This window comes from Sus scrofa, chromosome 4 (assembly GCF_000003025.6).
Source record: "Sus scrofa isolate TJ Tabasco breed Duroc chromosome 4, Sscrofa11.1, whole genome shotgun sequence".
Taxonomy (NCBI): domain Eukaryota; kingdom Metazoa; phylum Chordata; class Mammalia; order Artiodactyla; family Suidae; genus Sus; species Sus scrofa.
The window spans coordinates 99,959,514-99,975,010 of NC_010446.5; the positions used below are offsets into that span (position 1 = coordinate 99,959,514).

The 15,497-nt window shown below is 44.9% G+C and overlaps 1 protein-coding gene across 13 annotated transcripts in view; it reads right to left on the reverse strand.

The window, feature by feature from the left end:
• The window catches only part of BCL9 (B-cell CLL/lymphoma 9), an 87,904-nt gene continuing 83,281 nt past the window's right edge, over window positions 10,875-15,497 (reverse strand). For all 13 annotated transcript variants that reach the window (XM_013993355.2, XM_021089957.1, XM_013993363.2 and 10 more), the window contains 2 exons: window positions 14,811-15,071; window positions 10,875-13,238 (listed from right to left, as the gene is read on the reverse strand). In XM_013993355.2, coding sequence (XP_013848809.1) covers window positions 12,121-13,238; window positions 14,811-15,071 — 1,379 coding nt within the window. In that variant the 3' untranslated portion in view covers window positions 10,875-12,120. The remainder of the gene's footprint in view (window positions 13,239-14,810; window positions 15,072-15,497) is intronic.

Below are 15,497 nucleotides of genomic sequence, written 5' to 3' on the forward strand. Positions count from 1 at the left end.
TAGGAGCATGGTGAGGGCAGGATGGAACCATTCCTGACCAATTTACTGCCATACCCAGAGTTCTTAGCTTTGTAGGTACTGATTTAAAAGAATTAACTGCTTAATGGGTAGCTGGAATACCCTGAGCTGGATGATGGAGTTATAGGTGATTGCAAAAGTACGCTTAAAATATTAATGAATTTTGAATTGATGTCAATTTAAATATTGCCTCTAATTATAAAACTTTTAGAGGAAAACAGGAGAAAAGCTTCATGACATTGGATTTGGCAATGATTTCTTGGATATAATACCAAAAGCACAGGCAAGAAAAGAAAAAAATAGGTAAACTGGACATCATCAAAATTTAGGGAGTTCCTACTGGTATCCATGAGGATGTGGGCTTGATCCCTGGCCTCACTCAGGGGGTTAAGGATCAAGCATTGCCATGAGCTGTGGTGTAGGTTGTGAACCCAACTGGTATCCATGAGGATGTGGGCTTGATCCCTGGCCTCATTCAGTGGGTTAAGGATCAAGCATTGCCATGAGCTGTGGTGTAGGTTGCAGACAGACGTGGCTCAGATCTGTTGTTGCTATGGCTGTGGGATAGGCAGCTATGGCTATGATTCAGCCCCTAGCCTAGGAACCTCCGTATGCCACGGGTGTGGCCCTAAGAAAAAATTCTAAAAACTTGCACTACAAAGGACACTGTTAACAGTGAAACGGCAGCCCATGGGAAACACAAATCAGGTATCTGATAAGGGACTGATACCCAAAATGTGTAAAGAACTCCTACAACTCAACATACACACAAACCAATTCAAAAATGGGCAAAGGATTAAACATTTCTCGAAAGAAGATATACAAATGGCTCATCAACACATGAAATAATGCTCAGTAAGTATCACTAGGCATCAGGGAAATGCAAATCCAAACCACTTAACACCCACTAGAATGGCTACTATTAAAAGAAAAAAACCCAGAAAATAACAAGTGTCGGCAAGGATGCCAAGAAATCGGAACCCTATACATTCCTGGTGCTAATGTAAAATGGTACAGCCACTGTTGAAAACTATGTGGCAATTCCTCAAAAAATCAAACTTAGAATTACTGTACAGTCCAGCAATTGCACTTCTGTCAGTTAAAGAAGTTGACTTACATTAAAGATCACTTGAAGGAAAAAAGTTAAAGGGAAAAGATCATTAAAACAGGAACTCAAATAGATATTTGTATACACAAGTTTATAGCAGCAGTATTCCCAATAGCCAAAAGATGGAAGTAACCCATGCCCATAGAGGAGTGGATTTTGAAAGAGAGTTATAGTCACATCATTGAAACTGACAGTATTGCTGTCCTGAATGTAGCCAGAACACAGACTGGGACTTAAACCCCCATGCCAGAACTCGAACCCGGCCTAAACCCAGATTGGGACTTGAACCCATGTGCCAAGACTCAAACCCAGCCTAACCCAGTGTGGGACTTAAACCCACGGTTTTAAGTTAGAATCACTTACCCTGTGTCTGGACTCATGGAGGTTCAGGTTCTTCATGGCTCCACACAGAAGGAATTCAGCGAGAGACAAAGTGATAGGCAAGAAATAGATTTATTAAGATAGGATGCTTGTAAGACGTGCAAGCAGGCAGGCATGGAAGCTCTGCCCTGAGGATCCAGTGGGCTACAGTTTTATCTTCCAAGGGGAGTGGGGGTTGGAAAGGCCCACCTCTTCCTTTCTGGGAGTAGTAGCTCCTCCTTAGGATCCAGTAAGGCATGTATTCAAATCCACAGAAGAGTGGTCCTCAAACTCTAGCCCTGGGTCTGAATATGAATGCAGGTCTAATCCCATTCCCGCCCCCTGCCCAATGACCTGAGGCAATTCTCAAGGCTCCACTAAGGAAGCAAACCTGCCTTGTTCTGATGGCTTTTTTGAGCAATTTCTTTACTTACAGCAATCTCCCAATGTCCCCTAAATTTCCCTCTTATCTGTGGTCCTTTATTGGGACTTCAAAAAATACCTGTGTCTACTCCATCCCTATCTCCGTGACCTATTATTCAGCCTTAAAAAGGAAGGAAATTCTCACACTTGCTATAACGTGGATGAGCCTGGAAGAAATTATGCCAGGTGAAATAAGCCAGTTGCAAAAGGACAAAGACTGTGATCATTCCACTTATGCGAGGCAGCTAGAGTAGCCATAGTCACAGAGGTCTCTCTGCGAGAGACTAGAATGTGGATACCAGGGACTGAGGGGGAGGGAGGAGGGCAGGAATGGGAGTTACTATTTATTGGGTACAGAGTTTCAGTTTTGCAGGAGGAAAAGAGCCCTGGAGAGGAATGGTAGTGATGGTGGACCATCACTACCATTGCCACAGAACTGTATGCTTAAATATGGCTAAAATGGTAAATTTTATTTATTAATTACCGCAATTTATTTATTTATTTGTTTGTTTTCTGGTCTTTTTGCCTTTTCTTGAGCTGCTCCCACAGCATATGGAGGTTCCCAGGCTAGGGGTCGAATCAGAGCTGCAGGCCTGCACCACAGCCACAGCAACGCAGGATCCAAGCCGTGTCTGCGACCTAAACCACAGCTCACGGCAACCCCAGAATCCTTAACCCATTGAGCAAGGCCAAGGATGGAACCCGCAACCTCATGGTTCCTAGTCGGATTCATTAACCACTGCGCCACGATGGGAGCGCCTCCGCAATTTAAAAAATAGGTGAAATGAAAAGAGTGACTCTATTTGTGAGTGTCCAGACTTCATTCTGGGCCCTTTCGTCACCTGGATATAAATCTTAACAGTTTTGCCTTTGATAGAAAAATTAGAGGGAACCAGTGCAAAGAAATTTGGAATAAGTTTCTAAAGAGTTACAAATTTCTGAAATAATAGCTTAAAATTGATATTGAAACTAAAGAGGAATAACTATAAAATTCTGAATTCAGTATATAAGCAAAATTTATACAGGATTGGGGCAATGACTTATTTACATGAAAAAGATCTTGGGGTTTTCATTTCCAAAGTAACCCCATAGCACAAAAAAAAAATTATTTAAAAGATAAACATTTTCCTATTAGTAGAACTATGTTCAGATAAAAAGAAGTTAACAGTCGCCCTGTGCTCTGTGCTGATCAGAAAATACTGGGGCATCAAACACTCTCTTCTGTTCTTGGTGTTGTAATTTTAAGGAGTTTACAAACTTTACTAAAGCAGGATAAAACTGTGAGAACTGTTAGGGGAAACAAAACTAGATTTCATGAGTCTTGAGTGATGGACAAGGAGGTTGAGCCTGGGTAAAAGAAAATGAAGAGGAACAGGATAACTTGTTTTCAGCTATTGGAAAGGCTGGTATGTGAAATAGGGACTGTCTTTATTCTGGATTTACTCTTACGAGCAGACTTGGGATCGATGAAAAGCTAAGAGAAGCCTGATTCTTTGTGTGGCAGGATTTTCTAAATATTAGAACTGATGACATTCGATAGCATGGCCTCCATTACCCATGGCCACCTATTGGGAACGCTGAAGAGCAGTAGGCTGGTCCTTTCCAACACCTCGATTCTAGCTTCAGTGTCTCAGTCTTGGCATCACGTTTGACTCCTCCCTCTTCTTCCCCCCAGTAGCTAATGACATCAGGGGGCTCTCCTTTTCTTCCTTCTCAGCCTTCTTGGCTTCACCCGCCACTTGGCAGCAGCCTCAGCTCCTCAACCCTGGATGCCTGGTGCCTGCTACCAGTCTGCTCTTCCAGCTTTGGGGCTGCTTGCTGCAATCCACTCTGCACGCCCCTGCTAGGCTCATTTTATAAAATATTTACCTTGTAATTCCTCTGATCAAGCCCAAAGAGTGGTTTCCCACTGCCTCCCATATCAAAACGAAATTTCTTTTCTTGGCTTTGGGGGCTATTCGTCTTTCCCTCTCTTTCCAGTTTCACATTCTATTATTCAAGTGATCTATTTTGGTTAAGCTGCTCCCTTCAACAAACGTCAGCTGGCCTGATTGTCTTCACCTGTTCTTTCCCACGTCCATTCCCTCATTGATGTTGTTCCTCCGTGTGTCCCCACCCCTGGCCTTATCCTAGGAACGACCTCATGTACCACAGCCACCCCAGAATCTTTCCCAGCCATCCAAACTCACACTGATCTTTGCTTTCTCTCATTCTTTTAACAAATAGTTGCTGATCCCTCTTAGGGTGCATGTTCTGTGTTAGATGCCAGTGAACACATGAAAGTCAAGAAAAATTCAGTTCCTAGCTTCATGGAATGGGTGAGACAGAATAAATAATTGATATAAAGACACAAACAGGATGTTGTGCTACAAAGTGTGTGTGGGGGGTGATGGGTGGGTATTTTGATGAGATAATCAGCAAAGGCCTTTCTGAGGAGGTAGGTAACAAATAAGCTGAGACCTGAAGGATGTGAAGGAGTCAGCTATTGGGAAGGGCCAAGAGCATGCCAGTGCAAGAAACCAGCATGTGTAAGAGTCCTGAGGCAGGAAGAGCTTGGCACACTGGAGACAGTGGAACTAGAATTGTTTGGCTGGAACACAGCGAGTAAGGGGAGAAGGGCATGAGGTGAAAAAGGAGAGTGTCTGGGGCCTGGTAAGCCCTGTTAAAGTCTTGGATTTTATACCAATTATATTGGGAAGCCATTAAAAGGTTTTAAGGAAGGAATTGATGTATATGATTTATACTTTTTTTTTTTTTCTTTTTTGGCTGCCTTATGGTATGATCCCAAGCCAGGGATCAGATCCGAGCTGCAATTGCAAACTAAGTTGCAGCTGTGGCAAGGCCAGATCCTTAATTCACTGTGCCAGGTGAGGGATCAAACCTGCATCCCAACAGTCCCAAGATGCTGCCGATCCCATTGTGACACAGCAGGAACTCCTGATTTGTACTTTTTAGCAACTTTGGCCACTAAATGGAGAATAGATGGAAGGAGAGCAAGAGCGGAAGTAGAAGTTAAGAAATGAATGAAATAGACCAAGTGAAAGATGGCAGCTTCAACTAGAGTGATGGAGAGAAGTAGATGGATTTAAGATAGGTTTTGGAAATGAACATAAAAGGATGTGCTTGTAGCTTTACATGAGGAGCAAAGAGTCAAAAAGGACTCCTATGGGTCTGACATGATAGCTAGGTGGATGGAATGTATCATACACAATGGTGTATGCAGATGAGACTGGGGGGAAATTCAGAAGTTAAGTTTAAAACTTAAGTTTGAGGTGCTGGCAAGACACTCACAAGGCCAAGGTGCCAGTTGACTGTGAGTCTAGAACTCCTAAGAATAGGCTGAGAGAGAGAGAGAGAGAAATTGTAGACTTATGATCATGCAGATGGTATTGAGTGGTTTGTGACTGGATGAATTAGAAGAGTAAGCAGAAGGCCTAGGGCCAAGCCCAGGGCATGTTTGTATGCTGATAGGAATAACCGAAAGGAAGGAAGGGGAGAGATTAATGATGCAGGAAGGGGGTCAGAGGCATGATCACAAGACCAATAACTGCCCTCTGCCTGTCCCTGGTCTGTCTGTATTGGATGGTTTAGTGATTGTTTCAGTATGGACCATGAACATGGAATATGGAAGGCTGAGAATAGAAGGTAGTCCTACCTTGCAGTCATTGCTAGCACTTTTCAATTCGATGTAGGTTCTTTGTAGGCGGCTGTTAAACTTTCCTTTTACTCCACTCTACCCAGCACCATGCAGAACATAAGATAAATGCTTAATGCTTCTTACAAGGCTCTTGCTGAAACCATGGATTCTGTTACCAAATGCTAAAGATCACTTCTTTCCTGGGCCAAGTGCTGCCTACTCCATACTTTGTATGGATGTGATCCTTGTTATTTCCTTATTGGTATTATTATACTTTTAAATAATAATGATTACATTTTAAAGATCTTGTGGACACTGATAGAAAGGAAAAGAATTATAGGGATTCGCTAGCTTCACAAGGAGAAAAACAATCTCATCTTTACGACAGTGTACTGACATTTCAAAACTGGCACTTAATTATTTACATACTGTAGTATATTAAAGGTGCATATACATCTGTACAAATAAATCTGTGTGTATAAACGTTTTTTAATAGCTCACCTACTCACAGGATAGAGAACTCCACCAAAGCCTGGGAGACCTTTTGCAGTTTGGAGAACAAAGTAAATCATGGCAATTCATGATCCCCTCAATGCAATGGTGATGACTCAGTGTCTAGCAAGGTTCTGGGCTAGCCTGGGCTGTATTTGACACTGGGAACTGAGCAAGCCAGAGACCAGCGCTCCCGAGCTCTTAAAGCACAGCTGAAGCACGTGCTTAGATCACACAGATTTATGGGGACAGGCGGGAGGCTCCAGGAAAAGAAACTCATGGTGAAGCCGTGGGATTGTTTTGTGGGAAATGGGGAAAATGAAAGCTCCTGGAAGCTTGGCAAAGATGAGAAATAAACACAGGCTCCCAGGAGTCTTTCAAAGAAAGAACTTGGGCTGTGGCAAAAAAAAAAAAAAAAAAAAAAATCTTGAAAAGTTAAATTCACCCTCAACCCTAATTAATCAGACATGGATTACCACTGAGATTTATGCATCCTTTGTGCCTTTGACCCTAGCTCTAGCCATGGGTGGTTGGCACAGAGCTGTGGGCAGCCTATATGAAGAACCGAATTTCCCAGGCTCACACCCCAACCCAGTTCTGCCCAGTTCTGTCCCCCCCCCCCCGCCGCCGTAGGGAAGACCTGCACTTTCCTAAGGGTGGGTTTGTTTTGTTTTAACATGTTCTTCGGAACCCCAGGGTCCCTCATAATTGCTTCAGGCTCTGAGGGGGGATTTTGCAAGGGAAGTCTGAGTTCTTGTATGTCGGGTGAAATAACTATTTTTCTATGCTTTAAATATGTGTGAGAAACTAATTTCTGAATCTTGTCTTAATCTTCTTTCTGCAATCATATACTTACCTTCTTCCTCTAGCAGTACTGGTTGCCAAGCACAACTAAGCACTGAGCCTGAAATTTAACAGTTGAAGTGGTTACCTATAGGCAGAAAACCGATCACGTCTGTTACAGTAACAGGGAGAGAGGCTTTTTTATTTACATAATCCTCATAGCATACCTTCCTAATTTATTATTTAACTTCCTCCAATAGAAAATATTTGGCCACAAACTGGTTTCTGTGCTTTATAAACTGTTGCTTTAAGTGTGTCATTAAAATTTTACCAACAAATTAAGAGTCCATGACTTTTCTTAAATATAAGGGTTTGTGACTTTGAAAAAAATTACTGGTTTGGGTTAGAGGAAAGAAAGTGGCAGTAGGGTCAAGTTATTTAAATGGCATAAGAAATATGATACAATTTGATTTTTTTTTTTTTTTAAAGCAAAAGAGATGAATCTGTGAGTTTAAAGATTTTCTGGAAGTTTTTGCAAGGGATCTTCCTGTGGTTCTCTCACCTCACCCAAACCTGTCTTCCACACCTCAGCATAGTAATCTTTCTGCAGAGCCAATCTCATTGCCAGATACCCTTGCTGAAAACTTTGAAGTTCAGACTCCTTAGTGGGCTTCACCGGGTTCTCCCATGACCTACTTGCTCTCTCTGGGCTTATTTCTTCTCTCTTCCTCCCTTGAAGAGCCCACGCCTTTTCAACAGGCAGGGCTTTGCTGCCCCCACTTCCTGTTTAAAAGCCCACCACCCCCTCTACCAGGAAGTGCTCCCTCCCTCAAGAGTAAATTCAAAACCACCTTTCGTGGAGGCTTCACCGTACCTTCCTCTCTGGTCTGTGGCACTCTGCCCACACCTTCACCGTGGCCCAATGATCATGTCATACTGAACGGTCGATTTACACACGCATTTCCTCCGTTCCAGCCTTGGCACAGTTCTTGACACCCAATAGACACTGTCGAAATGGGTGCTGAATAAATGAGCCCTTGGGTTAAATACAGCTTTCCTTTCCTCTCAGTACTTTGAAAGGACTCAGAAAAGGAAAAGGAAGTGACTGAAGTGTGGACAGTTTAAACAGAATGCAGCAACCTCCTTGCCTGACACATGCCTGGCCACTGGGAAGGAGAAAGCAAGAATAAAGATAGAGACGAGGATTCCAACACTACTCTGGAGCTACTGGGATTTCTCTTGCTCACAATGGCCAAACCAGCTACTTCATTTGCAGGGCTTAGTACAAAATGGAAATGTAGGGGCTCTGTTCAAAGACGATTAAGAATTTCAACAAGTGATAGCAGAGCATTAAACCAAGCTGGGGCCTGTGCACTGGTCATACACCCATGGAACCCCCTCCCCCTCCGCCCCAGATACATGGCAGTTTCATCACAATTACAGTATGAAGACTGTATGGGAGAGGTGTTCCTGTGTGGCTTAGCAGATTAAAGATCCCAAGCTGCCACTGCAGTGGCTCAGGTCACTGCTGTGGTGTGAGATTGATCCCTGGCTCAGGAACTTCCATGTGCCCTGAGCATTGCCAAAAGAAAAAATTACAGGAGAACAGGGAGACTGGGAGAAATTTTGGATTAATTTATTTATTTTTATTTTTTATTTTATTTTTGTCTTTTTGCCATTTCTTGGGCCGCTCTCGCGGCATATCGGAGGTTCCCAGGCTAGGGGTCTAATCAGAGCTGTAGCCACCGGCCTACGCCAGAGCCACAGCAACGTGGGATCCGAGCCTTGTCTGCGACCTACACCATAGCTCACGGCAACACCGGATCGTTAACCCACTGAGCAAGGGCAGGGATCGAACCCGCAACCTCATGGTTCCTAGTCGGATTCATTAACCACTGCGCCACGATGGGAACTCCCCGGATCAATTTTTTAAAAGAGTACCTGTAAAATATGTAAAATTATTTTAAAATTTATTTTCTCTTGCCCCAATCCTTCATAGATGCACTTCCAGTTATGTTTGCTTGTTTTCATTTTTAAGGGCCGATTCTTTTAAAGAATAAATAATTTTGTTTCACTTTGTTTCAGGGGAAATCCCACATACTCTTCATTAGTCCTTAAGAAACAACACAATGATCCACACCTCACCACTTACCCCAGCAATGAAATAACACATCATTATTCCTCTATTTAATCCCAACATTTTTTTGGGAGGGAGGCTGAGGTAGGAGAGACTGGCTGGGCTTTCTTGGGATTATGCTAACATGAAACGTCTTTATCACCCTTTTGCTGATTTTTAAAGAAAAAAAATCTTGTACTGTTATTTCTCCATGCAAAAGCATCCAATCTCTCAAATGTGCTTTTATTTCATAGCAAGATTGCAAATTAGAAACTGTCACATTTAAACCCCAAACTTATCAGGTGTCATCATGATGAAATGTCGGTATATGCTGATAATGTAGATGAAGATTGACGAAGGGAATCTTTGCAAAATTCCTTTGAAATGGGTAAGCTGATTTGCACTGCTGCAAGTTCTCCAGCAGGGGGTGGCGTGCAGAGTGCCACATCCCCAGCGGCTCCCAGCAGGGGTCCACAAGGCTTCTGCCGCCTTTGGCTTCCTCCTTGGGCACTAGCAAAGGGACCACACACCATTAGTGACCACAGCAGATCAGATGCAGCAGGGAGTGAGGCTGCCCACGAAGCCGGACCACTGGACAAACGCCAGGGCTCTCATCTCATGCTCCCCATACTTAGCTGTTCCTGGTTCTCTTCTATTAATTCAAAGCCAGAGAAAATGGAATACGGCTAAATTCATGAAACAAAATGCTCATTTTTCTCTCCTACTTTCTCCACCATGTAATATTTTCACCACCCTGGACTATCTGAGAAGATCCAACTGTGCTAGAATTCTTAAACTAGTGAGCTCAATTTTCTCATTGGCGAAAGAGATGATTACTACCTACTTCCTAGGGCCCCTCAGAAATTAGCAAGAGAGCGCACGTGGGTGGAGGTGGCTGGTGGAGGAGGGGCTCCAATCAAATCTGGTCTGGGCCTCTTGTGTTACTGAGAAGGCAGGGCTGCTGAAGGTGGAAGAGAAAACGAATCTCCAAACACTTCTCAGAGACAGAGATACATTTGCAGGCAAAACCTACACTGTGGAACACCAGCAGAACCCAATTTGTACAAGTCTGTCTGCTGAGGACAGCGCACCTGCCACTCCTCGCTTAAACTCTCACCTGAGAACAAACACCCAGAGATGCCCACTCACCCAGCTAAAGATGCCTACAACTCAGAGGAATACACACACCAGAACAAATCTTACTGCACAGAAACCCAAACAGCTTGCACGTATCTTGCAGGACACACACTAACAGGCTCAAGGCGTGTGTGTGGAAGTGAACTGCGTAGACAGAGCAGGGCAGGCAGCGAGGCGGGGAGGCAGAACAGACCACAAAACCCCACAGGCAGTGGAAACCCATGATTTGTAGGTACAGTAGTATTTTATCTTAACGAGATCCAGGGATATTTCACAGCTTTTCAAATGGCTAAAAAGATAACTTTGGTCTTCTTACTTCACACCATTACACTGGCTCTCTCACAAAAATCCCTAGTAAGGACTCTGAATTGCCTCTAGAGGTGGGGCAGTGGGGACCAGGGTTGCTTTTCTGCCTACAGCTAGGACTTAATGACCAAGACAGGAACAATGCATGAGTTGTTCCTCAATAGCAAGGAATATGCTTCATCTGCAAAAGCACTTTTAATGTTTGTTTTGGTTTTTTTTTGGGGGGGGGGGTGCTGCACACACAGCCTTCGTAAGTTCCTAGGCCGGGAATCGAATTCGAGGCACGAGATGACCCAGGCCGCTACAGGGACAGTGCTGGATCCTTAACCACCTGAGCCACCAGGGTACTCTGCAAACTTTGATACTTCTTTTAGATACTTCTAACCTTCACCTTGTGGATCAACCCTGATACAAAGATGCTTCTGGGTCACATGGCAACTAATATGCCCAATACTAAACAAACAGGAATCCAAAGGACAGAAAAGGCAATTGCATTTTGTAAGAAACAATATATTTTATTTTTCTGACACCACAGCTCTGGTGAGTGGTTTTGTACCAAATTTAATGGAGGTTACACAGAACGTTTCACGCATGGGAGGGGGGGGGAAGGGAAGGAACCACAAAATTAAAAACAAAAACAAAATCCCGGATAGCTTTTAGCATCTGTTCCACTCCCACGTTAATAAAATTCACTTGGAATTCCTAAGAAAAGGAGAACAGAAAACAAGATGGGCAGGGAAAGGAAGGCTGGGGAAGAAAAGACGAAGGGCGAAGACCATCGAGCATCCCAAAGACAGACCTTTCCCTCCCGGAGCCCGGATACCGCTCGGCTCGGAAGGCGAGGCTTTGTTAGATTTATTTCCCCAAAGTAACACCGTGTATTGCAGCTGCCAAAGGGAAAAGAGAGGAGGGAACCAGGGGGTCACCACTGGGGGACACAACAGGAGGAAACTCACTCAACCCAGAAGCTAGGGAAGGAGAGGGGAGGGAAAACAAGAGAAAAATGTGAAGGTGGGTCTGTAGGTTGGGAGAGACAGTGCCGAAGAGCACTTGAACTGAAAACCAAGTGTCCTAAGCGTCAGTATTTTTAAAAAGAAAAATCTTCCCCCTCCCCCCACCCCTCGCTGAACTTAGTTCCTTTTTTTGTGCTTTTCATTAATACTCTGCTCTGAGGTCGTAGTTTGGTTTTTCTATACACTGGAGTTGAAAGAAAATAGTCCAAAGGTCTGAAGATGGATTCTCCACCTAAAGTAAACAGCCCAGCATTCCTGTTCTCCTCTTGTCCCAAAGACTAAAGTCTCTGCTAAAATCCCTTTTACAATATAGTACAGTACACACACAAAAAAAATAAAGCCCAAAGCAAAAACAAAACCAGAAAAGAATCCTGGGAGAAGCCAGTCCAAAGGACGTAAACATACAGAGAACGGTGCAACATGTGACCCATGGCAATTCTCGAAGCACGGCTACAGATTCCCAAAAGTAGGTGCCATCATGGGATACCCAAGTCCACAAAAATAATTTTTAAAAAATAAATCTTAAAAAAAACACACCTGTTGATTAAATGAATAATTTGTTTTCAGATAAATCCATACATTCTCAAGTTCCCCCCTCCCCCAAAGCAGCCCTTGGGTCTCTGTTCTCCTATTGCATGACCAACAGTACTCCTGGAACTCCCTCAAAGCAGCTCTCAGGACCTGGAATCTCATCTTGACAAGGATCGGCACATCCAATCTTAGCAGCTTAAAACATCATGTTTCCTGGGTTGCCAGGTCCTTGGTTAAACCCACCCATGCCCACGTCAGCGGCCATGCCCCGGGGCCTCATCTGTGGGGGGATCATGATGTTCTGTTGGGGTCCCATCATGCCCTGCATGGACATCATCATGCCTGGAGAGCCCACAGGCCCAGGGTGGGTGTAGAGCCCTGCAGGCCCCCGATCCTTGCCAGGAATCATGCCCACAGCAGCGGCTGGATTGCTCATCAGGGTGGGCTGGCCAGGCATTGTAGATTGTGCTGGTGACATCATCCGATGGTGAGGTCCCATCATGCCTTGCTGGAGAAAGGCTGGTGGTCTCATTGGGTTGTGGCCTGGCATGGATGGAGCTGTACCAAGAGGGATGTCCGGAGTTCCCACTGGCCCTGGACCTCCCATGCCAGGTAACGCTAGTCCCATTCTGGGGGCTTGTTCGCCCATCATCCCCTGCATGTGCGAAAACCCAGGGCCAGGACCCTGGGGCTGTTTACGGCCTGGGACTTCCCCTCGAGGGAAATATTGCAGTGTCTGGCTAGGCTTCTCAGATGGAATAATGCGAGACAGATCAAACTCGGGTATTCCGGTGGCTCCAGGTCGGATGACCTCCTGTAGATCTGGGTCTGTAAACACTGAAGGCATGCTGTTCCCCAGGACAGCGAAGGAGTCGGGACCCCCTGGGCCTCCAGGCTTGCAAAGTGCTGCATCTGCTGAACTTTGGGGCAGGTTGCTGGGGCGGCCGAGGGGCCCCTCTCCTGGGAAACCCATCCCTCCTGGGAAGTTGCCCTGCCCCCCACTGGGGCCATTGTGAGGGAATGGAACCTGCTGCGGAGGAGACTGTACTGGAGGGAAGCCCTGGGGGAAACCCATCCGTCCTTGAGGTACCATCGGAGGCTCCTGGGACCCATGCCCCATGATAGGATTGTGTGACATCAAGCCAGGCCCCATTGGGACCCCATGAGGAGGTATGTTGGGTCCCATGGCATTCGGAGAGGGCATCTGATTGGAGTGAGAAAGTGGCTGGGTCATTCCCATTGGGCTGAGGGTTGGCATTGGAACCACGGGGTTTGGACCTGAAATTCGAGGATTCTGTGTATTAATGCCCATTCCTAGAAAAACAAAGATATCAAAGGAATCAACTTAACCGAAGGCAACTCGGAAAAACTGTAATAAATCAAATTAACAAATTAACTGTGCGTCAAATGTGCATGGTACCATGCCAAGAAAACACACAACGAATAAACTCTGCCCTCAATACTGTTGTAATACATTTTTTGGCACACAAACCAGCAGCTCTACAATATACTGTTGAGTCTCAAACTGTATGACATAAACATATAAAGAAGACGGCTACAAAGTAAAGTCTCCTGTGTGAAAAGTTACAAGTTAACCTGCAAATGAGCAAATGAATATCGTTTTCTTCATTGCAGACATTTTATAGAGAAGAAAACTATTTGCCCAGATGATCTAGGATGGTCCTCTTCGGAAAAAGAGGATTAATCAGTCCTTCAAGTCCAAGAACTGGATAAAATAGTCATGAGGGAATCAAACAGGCCTTTTTCAGTTACTACTTGGCATCACTATTTTATATCACCTTACAGAGATTGCATTTCGACCTCGCAGGTGACATGAAACAGTAAAGAAAACTTTCAATGGAAAGGGAAAACACACAGGTTCTAGTATCATCCCTGGGACATTTAAATATCTGGTCTCTTCTTGGACTTACCATTGCGTATGGTAAGGATGGTGCCTGTGTTAACCACAGAACGTCCCTAACCTGACTGAAGCTAAAGGAAGAGGATTCCTAACAATCGGGACAGAGCATCAGAAACGGCTGAAAAGTCCGTCTCTTCAATGACCACTTTCACCACCCAGGTCATTTCCTGTTAGTGAGTTTTGGGGGATGGGAGGTGGAAAAGTGAAGCAGCACAGAATGAGCAGGGAAAGGAGGAATTTTGTTTCCTCTCTATTCCTAAAGTGCTTCTCTAGGAAATAGGGGCTTTCCACTGTCTGAAATCCTGTGGCTGCTTGTGGTTTGAGGCAGCCCTTCCAGGAAAATACTTGAGGACTAAAGACATTCCAGTCAGCCATGCTAAAAAGATACTGCTTTCTATCTTGCTCCAGGAGGACACCCCTCCACGCCCTGCCAAAAAAAAAAAAGCTTCCAGGCAGAGAAGCTTCAGACCTTTATAAGAAAGTGAGAAGAACTATAAAGAAACCTGCTTTCTGATCAACAAATACTGAATTAAGTTAATTTAAAAAATAATCAGGAGTTCCCATTGTGCACAGCAGAAATGAATCTGACTGGCATCCATGAGGTTGCAGGTTTGATCCCTGGCCTGGCTCAGTGGATCCAGGATCTGGCATTGCTGTGAGCTGTGGTGTAGGTTACAAAAGCAGCTCAGATCCTGAGTTGCTGTGGCTGTGGCTGTGGCCGGCAGCTGCAGCTCTGACCTGACCCTGAACTTCCATATGCTGTGGGTGTGGCCCTAAAAAGCCAAAAAAAAATTCTCTTCTGCTAGGCAAGATACTTTAATTCTATTGAAACTAACTTAGATGGTATACTTTTTCAATCTGGTGAACTTCCAGCCATGGGGGTCTATAGCCAACAAGAAAACACTTCAAGAAGCTTTCCTTTTGTTCAGCACTAGCTCCATTAGCCTATCTCCATGATTTCTTACCTGGCATATTATTCATTGATGGCAAGTTGGGAGAACGAGCTGGAGGGGAGTCGTCATCCGAGCTGGCCACGGTCTTGATGGCATCGTGGTATAATGGGGTAGAACTGGGCATTGCAAACTTGGACATTCGAGACATCATAATAGACAGCGGGTTCTGGGAAAGGGTCGGCTCTGGAGGCATGGTGTAAGGTGTACTAGAGGGAAGACTTCCCGGGATACTCACAGAGGCAGGCTGGCTGGCTGTGGGAGGTGGGGGGCCACCTAGGAGAAGAAAGCCAAAGAAAACACAGGGCAGGGAATTAGATTCCTCTTGAAGGCTACTGGGCCTATGATTATGAACCAGCAGGGCCAGGAATGAGACAGATGAACAGGACAGTGTTATTAGACCCAGGACATGAATCATCAATCTTCTAGTCAAGCTCTGTGTGTGTGCAGAGGGAGACTGCGGTGTGTGGTGGAGGTGACGGCTCAGCGGGTGGGAGGAGAGAGGCACCAAGAATGCGTTAGAAATGCTCGTTCAAACTTGGGAACAACATGGGCTGCAGACAACGGTTTCACTGCAAAGAGTGGGAAATAAGTGGCTCTCTTTCCCCTGGCAGTCACGGTTCAGAATTCAACTTGGGGGTTAGTACGCCAGGAAGCCAGACAAGCACTCTGACCCCAGGTACTAACCCAACCAGCCTACAC